This window comes from Acanthochromis polyacanthus, chromosome 13 (genome assembly GCF_021347895.1).
Source record: "Acanthochromis polyacanthus isolate Apoly-LR-REF ecotype Palm Island chromosome 13, KAUST_Apoly_ChrSc, whole genome shotgun sequence".
Classification (NCBI taxonomy): Eukaryota; Metazoa; Chordata; class Actinopteri; family Pomacentridae; genus Acanthochromis; species Acanthochromis polyacanthus.
In genome coordinates this window covers 37,505,675-37,525,616 of record NC_067125.1, presented here as the reverse complement: position 1 = coordinate 37,525,616, position 19,942 = coordinate 37,505,675, and the positions used below count along the sequence as shown (strand labels likewise).

At 41.1% G+C, this 19,942-nt stretch overlaps 1 protein-coding gene across 1 annotated transcript in view; it reads left to right on the top strand.

Moving 5' to 3' along the window:
- Positions 1-19,593, top strand: part of si:ch211-286b4.4 (zonadhesin) — a 52,661-nt gene extending 33,068 nt beyond the window's left edge. The window contains exons 58-94 of the mRNA XM_051958121.1: positions 933-1,148; positions 1,819-1,997; positions 2,238-2,340; positions 2,484-2,642; positions 2,809-2,971; positions 3,269-3,372; positions 3,465-3,644; positions 3,744-3,965; positions 5,589-5,768; positions 6,244-6,435; positions 7,540-7,689; positions 7,823-7,926; positions 8,339-8,541; positions 9,337-9,557; positions 9,678-9,824; positions 9,941-10,105; positions 10,262-10,413; positions 10,582-10,750; positions 11,120-11,228; positions 11,714-11,850; positions 12,005-12,130; positions 12,653-12,832; positions 13,495-13,719; positions 13,811-13,937; positions 14,116-14,315; positions 14,424-14,636; positions 14,716-14,861; positions 15,334-15,461; positions 15,656-15,800; positions 16,677-16,809; positions 16,948-17,097; positions 17,204-17,330; positions 17,424-17,635; positions 17,728-17,890; positions 18,028-18,116; positions 18,950-19,110; positions 19,281-19,593. Coding sequence (XP_051814081.1) covers positions 933-1,148; positions 1,819-1,997; positions 2,238-2,340; positions 2,484-2,642; positions 2,809-2,971; positions 3,269-3,372; positions 3,465-3,644; positions 3,744-3,965; positions 5,589-5,768; positions 6,244-6,435; positions 7,540-7,689; positions 7,823-7,926; positions 8,339-8,541; positions 9,337-9,557; positions 9,678-9,824; positions 9,941-10,105; positions 10,262-10,413; positions 10,582-10,750; positions 11,120-11,228; positions 11,714-11,850; positions 12,005-12,130; positions 12,653-12,832; positions 13,495-13,719; positions 13,811-13,937; positions 14,116-14,315; positions 14,424-14,636; positions 14,716-14,861; positions 15,334-15,461; positions 15,656-15,800; positions 16,677-16,809; positions 16,948-17,097; positions 17,204-17,330; positions 17,424-17,635; positions 17,728-17,890; positions 18,028-18,116; positions 18,950-19,110; positions 19,281-19,292 — 5,792 coding nt within the window. The 3' untranslated portion in view covers positions 19,293-19,593. The remainder of the gene's footprint in view (positions 1-932; positions 1,149-1,818; positions 1,998-2,237; positions 2,341-2,483; positions 2,643-2,808; positions 2,972-3,268; positions 3,373-3,464; positions 3,645-3,743; positions 3,966-5,588; positions 5,769-6,243; positions 6,436-7,539; positions 7,690-7,822; positions 7,927-8,338; positions 8,542-9,336; positions 9,558-9,677; positions 9,825-9,940; positions 10,106-10,261; positions 10,414-10,581; positions 10,751-11,119; positions 11,229-11,713; positions 11,851-12,004; positions 12,131-12,652; positions 12,833-13,494; positions 13,720-13,810; positions 13,938-14,115; positions 14,316-14,423; positions 14,637-14,715; positions 14,862-15,333; positions 15,462-15,655; positions 15,801-16,676; positions 16,810-16,947; positions 17,098-17,203; positions 17,331-17,423; positions 17,636-17,727; positions 17,891-18,027; positions 18,117-18,949; positions 19,111-19,280) is intronic.
- Positions 19,594-19,942: the final 349 nt, after the last annotated feature.

The following is a 19,942-nucleotide window of genomic DNA, read 5'->3' as shown; positions in this document are numbered from 1 at the left end:
CCGAAGCAACAGCTGATATTAGACCATGAAGGAATGGATTTGAATTCTTGCTGCAAAATAGTCAAATCCCCTAAAACACAAAAGAATAAAAATCTGGTGGGTTAGTTCGATTTAAATAGAAGAGGCAGAAAGTAAGACAAGAATGAAAAGTTCAGAGTTGAAGCAGATCCTCTATCTCTAGAGAGAATGCATGCAGACATTGTCATGGTACCTCCCTTCCCTGTGCTGCACTCCTGGCCAGCTGTCAGCCCCGGCCAATTGGGCACAGGTGCTAAGGGAGCGCAGCTGTATCAGATCGCCATTAAGCACCAGTTAAAGCCTGGCTCATCTTACCGCTCCTTGCTGGTCCATTGTCCCTGCTGGCTCCATGCCAGCCATACTCTGCCCTGGCCTGCTTCAGCTCTGGGCTCTCCCTTCCTGCTCTGTTCCCGGAGCTTCCCCCCTCTGTCCCTGCCGCCGATCCACGTTGGACTCCCGCAGCCCTGTTCTCGCTGCATATTTGCAGCCCCGCGCTCTGCGCTGCACGCTCAGCAGCCCCAGCGCCCGCCTCCACTGACTGTCGGCTTTCTAGACTGCCTGCCTCCTTCCCTGTTTGGACTTGTGGGTCGTGAGTTCAGCTGTTTTAAGTTCAGCTCTTTGCCCATGGAGTGGCCTATTTAGTTTACGATTCCTTGTTCTTTTATTACTCTGTTTGGTTCTTTGTTAAATTCGTTGCTTTCTGCATGAAGTTTGGTTGCCTTTGTTAGTTCAGTCTGTGATTAGAATTTCTTTTAAATAAAATCCTTGTTTCGGTCCTAGTCTGTCTGCGGTGCCTGCACCCTGGGTCCAAACCCTCCTGTTCCCTGACAGACCTCCTGATTGTGCTATTTTTTTATTTTTTTTTTTTGCTTGAGTTGAAGATTTTGTGAGCAATTATTGTGGCTGTGTTTCAGGTTTCTATTGTCCTTTGGGTTCTACCTACCCTCAGTCCTGCGAGGCCGGCTCCTGCTGTAACAAGACCGGCCTCCATGCCCCTGCAGGGCCGTGTGGGGCAGGATATTACTGCCCTAGAGGCTCTTCAGACCCCCATGCTCACCAATGCCCCACCGGACACTACTGCCCTGTTGGAACCCCGATTCCTCTGCCCTGCCCTCTTGGAACCATTAAAAGTGAGGCAATGTTCTTGTAATACAGCTGTAATTGCTAGATTCATTTAACAAAATTGATTGTTTATCGTTCCTCACAGATTTTTTTCGTGTTTTAAAAAGAGAAACAATACAGGACATGTCAGCAACCCCAAGCTTCTTTGACTCATGAATTAATGATGAATCAGTATTCAGACTCAGCACTAAACCCAAATTTTCAACACCTTATCATTTTTGTTACACACATTGTCGCTTTTCTGCACTACTGTCCTTACATGAACTGGCGTTTATCTTTGCAGTTCAGTGATGTGGAGAAATATGAGAATTTCCATGGAAGCATTTTTTACCCCTTGGGCACCTATGAATAATTGCAGACACAAAGTGGTTTAATCGTGTAATTGTATTCTTGTCTCGCGGCACACAACTAGAATCCTATTAAAATGGGCTGAAGCTCCTTTGTATGTCTATGAATTAGAAACCGATGAGGGAATAGGTATGTGCTTTGCATTGTAATAACATTGTTATCTATTTTAATGCTTCAATTACGTAAACTTATAAAGGGATTTGCTAATTCTTTTGCAAGTCAGCAAACACTGAACATGAGGGTATGGAGAACCGTGAAATAATTATTTTCTCTAAAATCAATTTACTAGTTAGTTTCCAGTTGATATGGATATTGTGCACCATCCACTAGGTTCTCTCGGGGGATCAACAGTTGAGGCTTGCCAGCTGTGTCCTGCAGGTCACTACTGCCACCAGAGAGGGAAAGCTAAGCCAAGTGGGCCCTGTGCAGAAGGCTACTACTGTCCTGAGGGACAGAGCTCTGAAAGACCACCACAACATGTCTGCTCAGTGGGACACTATTGTGAGAAGGTCAGCCATCCAGTCTTGAAGCTACTGTCAGATATCACCGCTGCATGCTGTATGTGATGCTAATGCATAAATCTTCCTCCTCAGCTGTAGCTGTTGCTCTGTCACAGCAAGTGCTTTGCTATTTACTAGAACAACTGTCTTCTTCCCTGCTTTATTTGACTGTCTCAGTCTTTGAACTGTGTGAAACATGTTTTTCCCCAGATATAAAGGCTAATAAAACCGATTTAACGGTTGCTTTAGGGCAGTGTCAGACAGACAGCCTGCTTTCCCGGCAGCTACCAGTTCAGACAAGGCCAAGGCAGCTGTGAGACATGCCCTGCTGGTTCCTATTGTCACGATCAAGGTAAAACTGAAGGGTGGACAAATTGCTGGATGACGAAGCTTTAGCCAGCTGACAGTACAAATGTAACCAACCCTTAAATCTTGGCAAGTTTTCTAAGAAATGAAAATAAATAGTTGTCTTTAAATTCTGCATCGACTTCTCAGGAATGGTCCATCCACTTCTCTGTGAGAAAGGATTTTACTGCCCCAGTGGATCAACAAATCAACATCCCTGTCCATTGGGGCGCTATGGAAACATGTCAGGGCTGGTTGAGGAATGGCAGTGCCCACTGTGTGACCCTGGAATGTACTGTAAAGGAACAGGTACAATGCATCTAATCCTCTGACCACTTTCAGCTGTTTGTTTTGTAAAAGATATCTATCTGAAAGACAGCTTCAGCTTAAACTGAGTAAAAGAATCCTGCTAAATGTGGATATGATCTGCTCTGCTATTATGGTGATAAAAACATTAAATTGTTATAATTTCAAGGAAGGACTTCCCCCAGTGGACTGTGTGCTGCAGGGTTTGTTTGTGTTGGAGGAGCCTCTGAACCTTCACCATCAGATAATGTGACGGGATTCTCATGTCCTCGTGGGTTTTTCTGCTCTGTGGGGACCTTCGAACCGAAACCCTGCCCGAGAGGAACATTCAGGTTCATAATGTGCAATATATTAATGTACCTTTTGAATCAAATCACTCTTATGTTGCATATCAGGTTATTTATACAACAGAATAGGACTCAGGATAATTCAGTATTAAAGTCCATTTGCTCTGTGGTGCTACTAGTAATAAATAAATTGCATTAGATATAATCAAATCCACACATATTCAAGCAGATAATAATCCATAGTCAGTGTAATATTACTGTACGATGTGAGCATGCAACCATAACTCTGTGATATCACAGACTACTTTTGTGGTTTCTGGCTAATAAAGTGTATTTTGACAGTGAGCTGACCGGGCTTGTGGAAGAGTCTCAGTGTCGAAGCTGCACTCCTGGATTTTACTGTTCAGAGTCTGGCCTCTCTAAAGTCTCTGGACCTTGCCTGCTAGGTAGACAAAATAATCCAGAGAATTCAGATATATTGGGTGATGCATTGTTCTTAGTAAGAGAGAATATTTTATTGAAGTGCTTCTGCTGTCAGGTTTCTACTGTCTAGAGGGATCCCACTCTGCCACGCCAATGTCGAGTGTATCCGGAGACATTTGTCCAGCAGGCCATTACTGCGCAGAGGGCAGCAGTGCTCCCTCACCCTGCCCAGCTGGCTCTTACCAGAATGAGGCTGGAGGAAAAGGCAAAGATGACTGCAAACCATGCCCTCTTGGTAAACAAGAAGTCACTCTGCAAAACTGACATTTCTTTGCACTTTGCAAATTCCCCCATTCCACTCAGGGTGTCCTTGCTGTTTGAATGTCATTGCCAGGCTGGTTCCAGGATTTATCAGGCCAGAAAGTGTGTAATCCTTGTCCTCCTGGGTTTCACTGCCAGTCTGTAAATTCCAGTCCCACCAGGGGGAGCTCCACTGGAGTGTCCAGCCCTCTGCCCTGCCCAGCTGGCTACATCTGTCCTCGGGAGAGTCCAGACAGTCAGCCTCTGCCCTGCCCCAAAGGCAGCTACAGCCACAGCCAGGGTCTCACCACCACGGGTAAAAAAAACAAACAAAAAAAAACAGAATCTTTGTAAAAGATGGAGAACAAGCGGTTATTTTACATTCTTTGTTTTTTGTTTTTGTTTTGAAAAGCATATTATTTGAAGACTCATTGAAACAGTGGATGTCTTGTTCAGGTAACATTTTCTGGTGTAAATCCTGAGTGCTCCATTAAACTCTTTGAGTTTCCTTAAATACTTTATATATGTGGCAATGCATTTAAGAAGTAATCTATTAGCAAACAAGGTATTAAATTTGAGAGAAATGGCATTTAACCACAATTTAAATTACAAAAATAACAAAGAATAATTTATGACAGATTCTAGATGATAAATACAGCTGTATGTATAAGTATATAGATTTTATGGAGCATATGTACAAGATTTTTTATCAAACAAAAAATACAAAAACAAATCAGTTGTGATGTATGTTAAACACTACTCTGTCTTGGAATGGGACAACAGAGGTGGAAATTCAAAGTTGGAATAAAGTCAACGTCAAACCTTAAAGGTACACTCAACAAAAATATAAACGCAACACTTTTGTTTTGCTCCCGTTTTATGAGATGAACTCAAAGATCTAAAACTTTTTCCACATACAAAATATGACCATTTCTCTCAAATATTGTTCACAAATCTGTCTAAATCTGTGATAGTGAGCACTTCTCCTTTGCTGAGATAATCCATCCCACCTCACAGGTGTGCCATATCAAGATGCTGATTAGACACCATGATTAGTGCACAGGTGTGCCTTAGACTGCCCACAATAAAAGGACACTCTGAAAGGTGCAGTTTTATCACACAATGCTACAGATGTGGCAAGATTTGAGGGAGTGTGCAATTGGCATGCTGACAGCAGGAATGTCAACCAGAGCTGTTGCTGGTGTATTGAATGTTCATTTCTCTACCATAAGCCGTCTCCAAAGGCGTTTCACAGAATTTGACAGTACATCCAACCAGAAATATAATATATCTCTCACCCTACCTGTTTTTTTTATTCTTCAGTTTCATACTCACAATGAATCAGAATGTTTTATTATATATGCTATATATATATAAAATAATAATAGTTTATATGATATATATATACTACTAAACAGATATACACTACCAAATCAAATTTGGACACACCTTTTCATTCAGTGCTTTTTATTTATTTGTATTATTTTCTACATTGTAGTTTAATACTCAGGATGAACGCTTTTGTTCACAACATAATTCCATATGTATTCTTATATAGTTTTGATGTCTTCAGTATTAATCTACAATGTATAAAATTATTCAGTAAAAACCACTGACTGAGAAGGTGTGTCCAAACTTTTGACTGGTAGTTTATGTAGCCAAATACATATTTTTTTTTTTTCAAATAAGCAATATCAGAAATATTTACAATTACCTTATAATTGTTTTAGTTTAGACTGACAGAAAATAAAAACTCTGTGTTAAGAAATTAAGTTTGCTTTAATTTTGAATTTTTTTCTTCTTCTTTTTTTTTACAGTGATCTTTGCTTTAGACATTGGCACTCCAACCATCTCAGAGATATAATGATTGATCTCACCTGGCAGGTAGCTCTGTTCCTGTTAGGACTTAAGTCAAAGCTGTCATCCTCTGTGTTTTCAGGTCAGTGCTTAGTGTGTCCCACAGGTCAATTCTGTGGCTCTGAAGGTTTGGTTGAGCCTTCAGGATCATGTGCTGCTGGCTTTCTTTGTTTGATGGGTGCCAAGGTGCCAAATCCAACTGACAACAGAACTGGATCTCTCTGTCCGCCTGGGATTTACTGCCAGCAAGGACTTAAAGCAGGTAGATGGAGTTACAGACACCTGAAATATTTGGCTAGAAAATAAAACAAGTATATTTCAGGTCCCGTATTGTCTCAGGCTTCATTAAAAAAAAGACCAAAACTAGCAATGGGCTGATGCCGTCACTACAGCCAAAGCTTAGTCCTCAAAGCCAAGTTGTGTAAATGTTATTGAACACATTCAGCCACACTATTGTCTGTTCAAATTCTGGAGAATAAATCTTCAAGACTAATTTCTATTTTTTTAATGTCTTGAGTAAGAATGAATAGGATTGGAGTTGAGTTCCACATAAAGAATTGCAAAGTTGCAAAGTAGTGTGGGTTTAGGATTTGCTGACAGCAAAAATATAGAATAACACCCACCTTTTACTTAAATTTTTCAGTAACTTTCTTTTTAAAAAATATTTATGATTCGATGGGTTGTAATTCTATTTTTTAAATAAAAGTATTTTTATGTTTCAACCTTTTGTGTTTTAGGTGATTGCTGGCCAGGGTTTTTTTGTGACTGGGGCTCAAGTAGAGCAGATCAGGCTCTGTGCCCAGCTGGTTTCTTTTGTCCCAGTGGAACTCCAGTTCCCATTTCTTGCCCTGTCGGAACATTTAGCCTTGAAGCAGGAAGCACACATCAAGACAAATGCACCACCTGCCCTCCTGGTTACTACTGTCAAGGTAGGAAACATTGATTGTCCTACAGTAATCTGCTGCAAAACACCAAAGCAAATCTTTTAGAGACAGTCATCCAGAGACAAAAGCGGACTCTGGGGAGAATGTAATTTATTTTCTGTCAGTAGGTACAATGATTGGTATGCAATGTTTGCTGTGCTTTTTTTTTTTTATAACAAAACATTTTAGTAAAGGAAACAACTATGCTCACAAACATGTCAAAAGCACACAAGTAGTTGGCTAATTGGCCAAATATTTACGGACCCAGATGTTGTTGTTTTAGTAGAACAAGATATTTGCATGTATCCTGGGATGGTAGTTAAAAGGAGCACATGATTTTTATAATCAAAGGAAAACAGAGTTTTAATGCAGAAATGATGGGAGCAAAATTAGTTTGCCTCCTCTTTAGCTGAGATGATCTGACAAATGATTTTACAGTCAGATGTATCTTTGTACCTTTGAAACCACACAGCATATTCCAAATTAGCAAAGTAATTCATGTTCATTGATTAAACCTCTAAAAACCTACCTCAATGTATCACAGTCATCAAGTTTTTTCTGCATCCATCCTTGTGTGCCTTAAAATGGCTTAGATTTAACTCTACAGGGCTGCTTCCTTTAGAGTGTTCAGATCTATAAAGTCTCTTCTGCTACCTTTACCTGTCCATTCATTATTTGCTGCAGTTCAAGCACACCAGCTCACTTATGACTCTGCTCAAACACTGTAGAACTACTCGATGCTATCCAATGGCAAGTCACATTTCAGTAATTCTAACATTCAAAGCACAAATTGATTCTGAAAAAATATTGATACCAAAAGCTTAACAGTGTAAGTTGACAAGATTTGTTTCTGAAGTTTGTGTGAAACCCTGGAAGTCTGAATCCATGTTTTTGAGAATAGATGCAGTTTTAAGGTGAAAATACTCAGCCGTGACATGGACTGCTTATTTGACTCATGATAGGTATTCCAGAATATTAAAATACAAATAACTATGGGCATGTAAAGAAGATAAATAAAAGCTTGAATTTCATTGAAAGGACTCTGTTAATTACTACTAACTGTTGCACTGTTTTTTTTTAGTCTCATTCATTTTTCTTGCTGTACCTCAGCTGAAGCTACTGTCCAGCCTGCACTGTGTCCCGTTGGACACTACTGTCCTGCAGGTCTGGTTCTTGGACTGGAGTTCCCTTGCCCTCCTGGCACCGTGCAGAACCAGCTCGGGGCCTCCAGTCCTGATGCCTGCCTGCTCTGCCCTGCTGGTATTGAAAAAAGAATATTATTATTATAACATCATGACCTAAACAAGAATTACATCTAAAAACTACTTGTTTGTGTACTTATGTGTTTCAAGTTTTTATGATGGCGACTTGATTCTGTTGGTGTTTCCTGCAGGGATGTTCTGCTCTCAGTCTGGTCTGTCTCAGCCAACAGGACTGTGCGAGGCAGGATACTACTGCCCTGCTGGATCTACCAGCCTGAACTCTACTGAATATCAGGTGTTGTTGTTGTTGTTCTCGGTGGCATACCCTGGTGATGTTGAGTCTTTGCTCTTGTATTGAAATATTCTTGATGATATAAGCAACCCTTCAGTCTTAACTCTCTTTTCACCTTTATGAGAAAAATTCGACTTACCCAGAAAAAATGCCACCATCTGTTTAGTAGATTGTTGATTTGTTTGAAACCTTATGTTTTTTTTTTAAACAAAAGCACCATCTTGTGTAATGACAAGTTGTACGTAAGATACCAAAAGATGGCCACATTTACATGATATTTTCTTTTGTTAATGATGAACCCACTTTTCCTCTACAGCAGTCCTAATACAATGATGTACATTCTCTTCTATTGTAATTATGTCATCAAAAGTAGACATCATTGCTGTTATGTTTTCATGTCATTGTTTGTTACCAGGGGAATTCTACTGGCAGCTATCTTTGTCCGTCTGGCCACTACTGCCCCTCTGGCACTGGCTACCCACTCCCCTGCCCAGTAGGCACTCTTTCCATCTCTCAAGGACTTAAGGAAGTTGACGAATGCCCTCCCTGTCCCCCTGGACTGTTTTGTGACAGGCCTGCAATAGCAGAGCTGTCAGATGCTCTACCATGTCAGGCTGGGTACACACTTCTTCTCTTGCTTGTCTATTTTTTTAGTTTTTGTCTGAGTTTGGGATGGTCACAGACTTCTTAATTTTTTGGATAAATTTCATTCATCATCTTTAAATCACATCAGTGTCTGCCAGGTGTTCTGTTTATTTCTGCTCTATTTATAGGCTGTGAGTCAGTAGATGTGAACAGTTGGGCTTGAAGGAAGCAGAATTAAAATTATGTGCAACTTGGCCATGTTAGTCATAAAACATCAGTTTTAATAAATTCCAGTTATTTAATCGTTTTTTTTTTCTTGCACCATCAGCTGCTATACTTAACAGTGTTCACTTGGAAATAATTAGGATTGAATACCCTTACTATGATTGCAACTGTGATAGCATTAAATATTGTCTAAGATTAAACTGTTTCCTTAATAAGAACCTTTTTCTTAAAGAATATTTCTGTTTATGATACAGACTGGCTCATGCTGACTGATTCGGTTAAATACAGTTTATTAAGCAATTAATCAGTGTTAGCACTTCAGACTGAGCTGTGCAGTCAAATTCAGCCATTGCAAATTGAAAATTTGCCTTGTGGCCAACATCCCAAGAGTTATATTCCAACTGAGAAGACTATATATCATTGGAAAAACAATAACTGTAAGAACCATCATTCAAAATTTCTTGAAATTTGTGTTCTGAACGGACACCTATCTTACAGTAAAATGATATTGTCCCACTGAGTGATTGTTTCAAGTTGCTAATGGGAGCTTGTGGTAATATTTTTTTGTTATATGCAGCTTGCTTTCCCTGTGTACACCTACAGGTATGTGTGCCTGGGTGGCAGCTTCAGTCCCACTCCGTCTGATGGCTCCCATGGCCACCTCTGCATTGCTGGTCATAGCTGTCCTATTGCCTCAGCAAGTGAGGTTCCCTGTGAACCTGGCACTTATAGTCCAGCCCCCGGAGCACCCCATTGCATAATATGCCCCAAAGGAACCATATGCTCCTCCTCAGCCACTCAAGAGCCCTCTACATGCCCAGCTGGTGAGGATGGGGAAAATATGCTTTTAGTCAGCAATATAAAACAAATCATTATCCTTTTAGAGATAGCAGCAATGTTGTCCAGATTTTTACTTCTGCAATAAATTATTTGTTTCCTCCCAGGTCATTTTTGTCCTGCAGGGTCAGCCTTACCTCAGCCCTGCCCTTTAGGAAGTTTCAGCAACCAGACAAGCGCCCACTCTCTATCTGTCTGCACACCTTGTCCCTCTGGAGTGTACTGCAGCTCATATGGAGCCTCAACACCACAAGGTGATCAGACTGAGATATCTGGTATTATTTTAGCCTTTAGCAAATTGTACACGCTTGTGTATTATGGCTAAGCTAATTAGAGACGGATAAATGATAGTGTCTGTGTTGCTGTCTAGGTCCGTGTTTGCAGGGTTATTTCTGCCAAGGTGGAGCTGTGGAGCCAACACCTCAGAGCTCTGACAGCTTCCCCAGGAATGGCCCTTGTCCTGTGGGTCACTACTGTCCAGAAGGGTGCCTCTCACCGATTCCATGTCCTCTTGGCAGTATTCGCAACACCACTGGTATGTCTACTGTTTATGCTCATCGTGAGATGTGTGGTGAATTGAAAAATTTGATTCCCTAGATCACATCATTAGTTAAGGGTCTGCATTTGAATTTGACAGTGATCCTAACGGGATCTCTTGTTATCTGCATGTCTGATCTGTATCACTTTATAGGAGGAGTGTCCATGGAGAGCTGCTCTGCTTGTCCTGCAGGTCACTACTGCTCCACTGAGGGTCTGTCAAACCCCAGTGGCCCTTGTGCTGCTGGTTTCTTCTGCCCCTTTGACTTCTCATCAACCACTCCATATGCTGTCCTCTGTCCCAAGGTAAAGGGTCATGCTTATGCACTCTCATTCATTTAATCTCTTCCCTTATCCTTTGTTCTTATTGTTCTCGAAGAGTTTCTCTGCTAAAACTTTGTGCCACATTATTTCTTATTAATGTCCAGCCAAATTGGATGCAACCCCACAAAAGTTATTCTAATTCTGTCCAAGGGCCACTACTGTCCTGAGGGATCTGCCCTGGCATCCCCATGTCCCACAGGCGAGTACCAGCCAAATCCAGGTTCAGACAGCTGCATCCCATGCCGACCTGGATTCTACTGTGAGGAGGCCATAGTGGGAGAGCCATGGCCCTGTCCACCACACTCATTCTGCCCTGCAGGTATGCTGAAGCACACATTTGACTATAAAGTATGGAGTCAGCTCACAAATTAGTGACAATAAATTAGCATGTTACAACTGTTTGTGTAATCTGTACGAAAACAGCAGTATAAAAACATGAGACTTACCAGACTGATACAAGAGTTTTATCAGGCATCCCATACATTTTTTGGAAAGAAAGAGAGTTAACAAGCTTATTTTCCAAAATGATTAACTATTCCTTTTGTATGATATCATAAATCACACTGAAAACATCAACAACTTTATGGAAGCTAAACTTAAAATATATGACAGGGCTGCAGTTATTGCCTTTGCTGTAATTACAGTATAATAAATCAAGCTATTTATCTCTGTTCTACTGCATTTTCAGGCACAATGGTGCCTCAGCCCTGCCCTAATGGGACTTACACTCATTCAAACCAGAGAGGACTTCAGGAAGAGAGAGAGTGTTTATCCTGCCCCCCAGGGAAGTTCTGCAGGTACACCAGATGCGTCACAGCTCTGCTGCGTACATGCTGAAAGAACTTGTCTTACACTCACATACATCCAGAGTATTTTGACATACACGAATACTTTGTGTACACACGCACACACACAAGCGTGCACACATACACACACAAATACAATTAGGTAACTGTACATCCGGCATACACATCCTGACGCATGCTCAAAGGCGAACACTCATTTCTGCTTTGATTACGCTCATAATCAGCGGAAGTGTATCATGTTCAGGGTTTGCAGTTCACTGAGCAGCCAAATTAACACCTTAATATGCATGATTATAATGAATGTGGAGTGTGGGAGGTGGAAATGTTTAAGTAGAAGAAAATATGCAGTTACTATTCTATTTATCTAATGAAGCATACATTTTAGTGTCTTCTAAATGTTGCTGTGTGTGTATTTATATTTCTGTGTGCATGAATATTGTGGCTTTCTATGTTATCTCTGTGTATATTTTCTTTAGGGCTGGTAGGATTCAGGGTGTTTGTGCTGCTGGATATCTTTGCATTTCTGGTAGTGTAGATTTCACCCCCCAGGGACCGACATCTAACCTGACCCAGTGTCGGTGGGGTGTGCAGTGTGCCGGACCGTGTCCACCAGGTACAAAATATCAATGTTAAAAATCAACAAAATAAAAATTCTACTACCCATTGATATTCAGAATATGTGGATAAATTTTCATATTTTATTCTCAGATTCTTTGGCAATTTAGAGCTCCGGCTTTTCTGAAGACTGAATGCATTCTTTTTTCTAGGTTTTTATTGTCCTGAAGGCACAGAGCAGGCACAACTGTGTCCTGCAAACACTCTCAGAAGCTCCCATGGAGGTGCCAGCCTGCAGGACTGTTTACCGTGTCCACCGCAGTACTGGTGTAAGCCTGGTAGGATTCTTTTGTTTGTACTGTCATAAGATAAAAATGCAGCACAAAGTCTGGTTTAATTGCTTTGAGAAGCAATGGAAAGGAACGGCCGAGTTTGAGACAATGAAAAGCAAACCAGGAAGGGCATTCTTAATTCTTCATGGTGCTTGATTGCTACCCTACCAGATGGTTAATTACAGTAATTTTGTGTTACACATGTAAACTGAATATGTGTAGATATCAGCAGGACTGCTTAGGTTTAGGGAGTATAGTGAAAACAGTCTGAGAATTAGACGGAGACAGAAGAGATTTAGAGGGAGGCAGAAGAGCTGAGCCTTGAGATTTATGACTGAGCTGGCGCTTAACAGAACAGAAATATAGCCAGTAGCAAGTACTTGATGAACCCTAAAAGTGATCAATAAAGTACTGAAGTGAATTCCTCAGCAGATAAGAGAGTGAAACAACAACAATACGGCACAAAACAATCCCACCCCACAAAACATCTGAAATCTTTTTTTTTTTTTTGGTTGTGTGTGTTTGCAGGAGACCCAGTCACTCATCTGTGTCCTGCTGGTCAGTACTGTGATGGTTTGCCTGGCAGTGATTTCAATGGAGGGACAGGACCCAGGCCATGTCCTCTGTACACTTATCAAGCTTCCCCTGGGGCACATAGCAAGGGTGACTGCCTGCCCTGCCCCCCTGGTTCACACTGTAACAGCACAGGTGCAATACACTGTAACTCACACAGACCACTAATTCTAAGGATGGACTCGAAGTAAATATGTGACTGAAACACATTCCTTCTTTTTTTTTCTATTAAAGGTGACACCCCCCCCCCCCCCCCCCGCTCCTTTCATTTTGTCGTTTCACTCATATTACTTCATTTACAGTGCCTACAGTATATTGTGAACTGCAAAATGCACCTTAATATGCTTCTCTCTGGAGGGTTTGAATTTAAATTTCCCAGAAAAATTCAAGACAAATTGGTTTTCTTGGTTGTATTACTTCCTGTATATATGCACACTCTGCTACGAGTAGGAGATAAAATGCCTGAGTTAATAATGAAAGTAGTACAAAGTGAGTGAAGGAACACGCATTGTACTTTTAAAGTCACTACCTGAGGCCGAAGTCATGATTGACTGGTGGATTTTCTCAGAAAAAACTTTTTCTAATCCCCTCTCAGATGCTTCAGGGTAAAGCCAAACCATGCTGTGTCTTTAGCTAGTTGTTAATGCCCAGCAGATGGTTGATGTTTTTGTTACTCAGTTTTTCAGTCCTGCTTAATATATATGGATGATGATGCTGCAAATTTGTTGTACTTTGGCAATCTTGTGTGAAGTGATGAATGGGTTTTTTTATTTGTTTTTTTAAAACATTTTTTTAAGGGCTTACAGACTATTCTAACCTTCCCTGCTCACCTGGATTCTGGTGCAGTGGTTCTGGACCTCCCATCCTCTGCCCAGCTGGCACCAAGAGGCAGCTTCCTGGTGCTGCTTCACCAGACCAATGTGAACCATGTGCAGGAGGAACCTTCTGCCCAGACCCTAGAGCTACAGGGAAACCCAATGTGGAAGGGATACCCTGTAGGGCCTCTTATCAATGTCCAGTTGGTAGGTTTATCAGCACAGTGTGACGACTTAGTCTTAATATATACCTGCAGTAATGCGGTTCTGCTGTAACGAATTTTTCTTTATAATCCAGGTGCAGCTGCAGAGAAGCTGTGCAGAGCTGGCTCATACTGTGGACCTCAAACCACTGAGCCTCAAGTCTGCCCGGAAGGTTATTTTTGTCCTGAGGGGTCCCATTCCTACAACATCCCCAAACAGCTGTAAGTGCATGAAGGGTTACTAACCTGAAATCTGGCATAAAATCAAATATGTGCTGTAAAAGTGTAATGAAAATGAGAGGCCACAATTCTTGGAATGATGAAAGCTTAATGGGTTTCAGCTGATTTTACTGAGTGTGAGTTAAAGTTTTATAAATAACCATGTTACCATGCCCCACAGCTGTCCATTTCCCTACTACTGCCCAGCCAATAGCTCTGCCATGAAGTCCTGCGAAGGGGGCTTCATGCCTGTCGACACCAGCGGGCTCCGAGGATCCAAAGACAGCTGCTGTAGTGTTTGTGAGGGGGGCACCTATCGGCAACACCTCTCCCCCATTCTGAAATGCCTTCCATGTCCCCCAGGATACTATTGCCCCCTAGGTACTCTTACATCAAGAGACAGGAATTATTCGCCATCTCAAATTGTACAACATCTGTTATTTGATTGCCTAACTCCAAATACAATGTGAACTGATTTTAATACTCCAGGTACAGACAACTACAAGAGCAACCCATGCCCTCTTGGCTATGTTTGCCCCATGGGATCCACCCAAATGATATCCTGCCCTCCTGGCTCGTTTGGCAACCGCACTCGTTCTGAGAAAATGGACGACTGTCACCCATGTCCAATCGACACCTTCAACCATCTGCCTGCCCAGAAGGCCTGCTTTCCGTGTGGCAGCTCCTCCACCTCACCAGCCGGTCAGATGTTTAGATAATAGATTTATTTTAGCATTGGAAAGTACCACATTGGGTTTCTATGTTACTCTTGTTTCCCCAGGTTCTTCCTCTTGTACCTGTATTGGTAAAAACCGTGCTTTCCAGTATTCTGATGGATCGTGTTTGTGCAGAACTGGCTTTATCTTCTACAATGAACTGGATTTCAAAAGCTCTGCCTCTGATAGTGAGTTAGACTGCCAGCCTGAGGTCAGTAAAGTCAGGAATATTTTTATTTGCAGTATCTTTTTAAACACATTTTCACACCTGTGTTACCTTTGTGTGTCATTATATTCACTTCCATCAATAATGTCTTTTTGTGCTTTTGAATTCTGTATGTCCTATGGAGAAAGATCACGTATTGTGGACTAAAATATACATTCTTATGCATTTTTTATTGGCAGCGTTCAAGTTTCTGATGTCTAAGCTTCTCTGAAGCATATGAACAGCCTTTTTAAACTAGTAAAAAACACTGCATTGATTTGACAGCATCATTTTCCATCACACTTTCTAAATGTAATGTTTTTGTGAGGTGAAAATCCATTTAACCCTGTGAGATGGGGAAAAACACTGTACTGCATTGTACTGCACTGTTCAATTGTAGCTGATGTAACAAATGGCAACTTCCTTGTTTGAGCTCTTTTGTGACGTCCGTGTCTGGTTGCATTTTGCGTGTTTGTAGGTGAACAGACGATGTGCCACAGGAGAGGTGCGTTTGGCAGCATCCAGAGAGTGTGTGCCGCCAACCGTCCACTCCTGTAATATCACCTGTGGACCACATGGAGGAACTCTGGATGTGGAGATGGGCATGTGAGGCTCACATGTTTAGTTCTGTTCACCTATTTCCTTTACAATATCCTGTAAAGTCAGTTATTGATATAGAAGTTATCCTGTAAAAACCACTAAAGCTGCAGGTCATAAAGAAGGAATTAAGATTTCTGGGTGGTATTTAAGCTGAAATGCTTTCTGTCTTTTGCCTTATCTGCTGGATCCTGGTGACTCAGCTGCCAGTGTGAGCGATATGTGTCAGCCGAGGAGCTTTGCAATACTTCCTGCCTTTCCAAGCTACCTCAACTCTCTGCCCAGCTTACACCAGATGGGCACTTGCTGCTCAGCCTCAAAGAAAGAGACAGCACTGTCTGGGCCAAGGTAAAGGAAGCTGGCAGGGCCAATGACCGCCTGATGATTACCTACACATCGAAAGCAAATTGCCCAATTCCATCCAATCCAGTTTTTTTTTCCCAGTGCACTTATGATCACTTCCTCTAAATGTGTGTATGAACGAGACCAGGGATATTGGAAGGCTGCAGGCACCAGATAAAAATAAGCACAATGCAACATCAGTATGGTACTGATGCAGCCAGGAGACTCCTCAGACTGTGGGGTCTAGCTACATCGATTACTTGGTGGAAAGCTCGGCACAGTATTTGTCAGTGTCTCAGCCAGTCTGAATCTCAGCAGGACATATGGAGAAATGTTGCAGCTGCAGATTTTGTGATATTTTTGCATATGGTGAAGGAAAAGGTACAGATAACGAACCTCTACTCTGCAGGAATCAAACAGTATTTAGTAGGTCAACAAGATGGCAGCTTGGTCGTATCATTTTCCACAAATTTCATCATCCGAGAATGTTTTGTGCGTGTGAGTGTCCCATTTAGAGATATTCTCCAGAACTAAATGATTACCCATGTTCAACAACTGTTTACATACGTGGACTCTAATTTTAACAACGGCATATTTACCTAAATACAACCAGCTACATGTTTAATCCTTTGAGTGCATTTTTTCCAGACATTCATACACATATTGTATTACAAAAATAAAGCCTCTTACTACAAAGTCAGAACTGTTCATCCTAGGTCCAGTAATCAGCATAAACATGATTAAAATAGAATATGCCGCAGTTGCTCTTTGGAGATTGGTTCTTAATATGATGAAAACATTCCACATTTTTGCTTCAGTTCATGTGGGATGCTGTGGAATTGTGCTGCTGTTTTAATCTGTGTTGTTTCTATTTACTTCCAGACAATAATTAATATTTTAGGACCAGACATCCATGCAAAGAATATTGGGAAAACACATTTGGTGCAGTTTGACTCTGAAGGGGTGTTTGGTTGGATTCCTACACAAAAAGACTTTGTCGATCAGCTTCTGTTAGGTGACTGCATTTGTCTTAGTTATTGATGTTCCTTTTTTTTTTTTTAATGATTCCACTCAACCCATTCACTAGAAAAGGTTGAAATTTTCACTTTAAATCCTAAGAATGGAAATTTGATGCTGATTTATTGCTATTCAGAACCACAAGAAATCCAAAACACGAGACCCAGAAACAGAAGAGACACCGAACGTGATGATGACCCGGCTGTCTTTCCTCGTATCCCAAACCCTGTTGTCTGTCTGTCCTCTGGCGACATGCTCATTTTTCATCTCACCATCAACTACACTGGTACCACTGATTGCCTTTACTTTCATGGTAGTTTTGTCGACATAGCTTGTCTTGCTTTTGATTTAAACCCTGTAATCTGACTCCAACTTCATTTTACATCCAACAGACCGCCGTCTCAGCCACTTCCCAGTATATCAAAAAGACCACCTGTTCAACAGTAACCCCAGCTGGGACTTTGGTGCTTTCAGACGTCTGCAGGTACTCATGAAGCAGACGAACTTCAATGCTTCAAGGTAATGAAAAGTCCATGCAGTACTCATCATCTTAAATTCCATTTGGTAACCCTTTAACTCTGCTCTTATTTCTTTCTCTTCTCCCACTTTCAGGTTTGCTCATGTGTTTTCAGAAACAGGGAAGTATGTGTTTGTGGACAGCGCTGTCCCTCAGTGGAGTATGGTAGTAGTGGTCAGTGAGGAGGGGACAGAGTGTGACCACAGAGCTGCTGTGTTTCAACCCATGACCCCTGCACAACTGGTCAGATATGGGATTGTCAAGCAGCACAGACTCAACCTCCTCCCTGACTGGGGAGTGATTACTGGTCGGTAAAATTACTGCTAGTACTTCAGTGTTGTTCAGGAGTATTATTGTAATGAATTTTCCTTGTCATGATACAATGCTGAATGTGTGCAGGGATCCTGAGTCTGCTGTTGGTTGTGGTCATAGTTGTGACCACCACAGTTCTGGTTCTGCAACCCGGCAAGGCAAAGCTGGTCTCCCAGTGGAGAATAAAGCCAAAGTGGCGCAGCCTTGGAGAGCCCTTCTGTCCGGTGGAGTGTGTCTGCAGCAGAGAAAGGTGTGCTTTTATGACAGGGAAGCTGATGTTGCATTTTCTGTGTTAAGACCTTGGTGGTGGGTTTTTGTACAGTCAGTCACAGAAGACATCTTGCTATAATGCGTGACAAAATGTGTGCCTTTATGTTTGTATTTTAGCATAGCTGTCCCAAGCCAGGGTGGCCTCCTTGGTAGCAGAGGTGTGGGAGAAGGAGCAGAAGCTGAGGAACCTGCTGTTTCAAAAGGAGGTACGGTCTCTGTTTATTACACTGTGCTGTAGAAAACCTTATAAAGACTGTAAATATGAAAGGATGCAGTGGTGATAGCATTCAGGATGCATAGTGAGTTTTGTGAAATGTAGCCTGGCATACACCAAAATTACAACAACTCCATGATTCTGTACGCAGTATATTCAAAATACCAAAATAATTAACTGTATATGGAATTTATAGCTCATCCCAGCCAAAGGTGCAGTAATCTTTTGTGACTTACTGCAACCATGTCTTGGCTAAATTCAGTAAAGGAAACAATCTTTTTAAATTCTTTGCACCACTTTAATAACAACACATTGAAGACATTTCCAGAAAAGTTCACCAAAAAGCACTCTGGCAGCTCTTTTCTATCTGGCAAACTTTCAGTACATTTGTCCTTGTTTTTTTGTGGTCTCTGATAGTGTTTGAAAAACCTAAAAGGTGGAGTTGACTTTAATGTTTCCCAGTTAGTACTTAATGCATTATTCATGCTGCATGATAGGGCGGTTAAGTGTCCATTGGCTCAGTCATTATAAAACCATCACGCATGACTAGCGAGCAGCTTACTGCCTATTCCCCATTAGATTGATGATAAAGGAAATAATGGCTAATATCACACTCTAATGATTTATGCTGTTATCACTAAAGCTACAGAGACTCCACTGAATTGTTATGGAGCCACATTAAGGAAGCTTTTGAATTCAAAGTGCAGTCATGCATAGTGAGAGTACTTGCTTGGTCTTTAGGATGGCATGATAAGACCTCCACTATCTTCATTTTTCAGCCCATTTGTAATCACCTCTTGTTTGACGTCTACTTGTCACTTTTAGGAAGTGTGTCAAAGTGCTGTGATTTGGAGGAGTTCAATGTGAAGACTCTGTATGACAAACTTGAAGATCAGAACCTCCATATAGCCTCACAGCTGGCCCGACACCGCAAAGACATACAGGAGTTTTATAGAAACATTTGTCAACAGACTGAATCACTCAAGGTGAGTGTTACTAAAAGAATCACGTGCATTAGGTATTTAATTTTTAGATAGTTTATAAGCCGTAAATAATGCCTTCATTAATTTAAAGTCATTAATTTTCTAATGCTTTCAGGTTTAAGCTGTTAATGACAACAACTATTAGGTTACACTTTGCTTTTCTTTATTGCTAGTACTGTAATTAAGGCACCATGAATGGATTTTATAAATGGATTTTGGTCCAGATGTCCTGCATCACTTTTCCAGTCCATCAGAGGCGCCTCACTCATCAATCACCGTGTCAAAAGTGTCAAGCTTAACAAGAATAGTCCACAAGCTGGCAACCAAAAGGTTGTTCTCCTTAATGGATTGCAACTGATCTGTAATTGTAAATAATACAGTATATATTAGTAAATAATGTTAATATTAACCAGTAGTAAGTCCAATACAGTTTATAAAACCTTTTGTAAATGTTGCCTTTTTAGAAAGTGATACCAGTGATTCTTTCACAAAAGATTTGCCAAACCGATAAGCAATATTCAAGTTGACTAAAAACAATAAAGTTGTATATTTCATTTCAGAATGTCTTTGAGAATATGGATCATAAAAAACTGAGTCTTCTTAAAGAGATACTTGTCCATAATGTGATGAAGGATAAACCGTCTAACAGCAGTGTGGGGGAGCGAGATACACAAGGTAAAACTAAATGATGGCATGGGTTTGATTAGTGGTTTAGTGAGTGGACAGAGAAAATACTATCTTTAAAGGAAAAAAAACAAAAGCTAAACATTATTAGACAAAGATGGAATAGTTTGTAATTTTTCTGATAGCTAGACTTTTGTTATTTGTATATGAT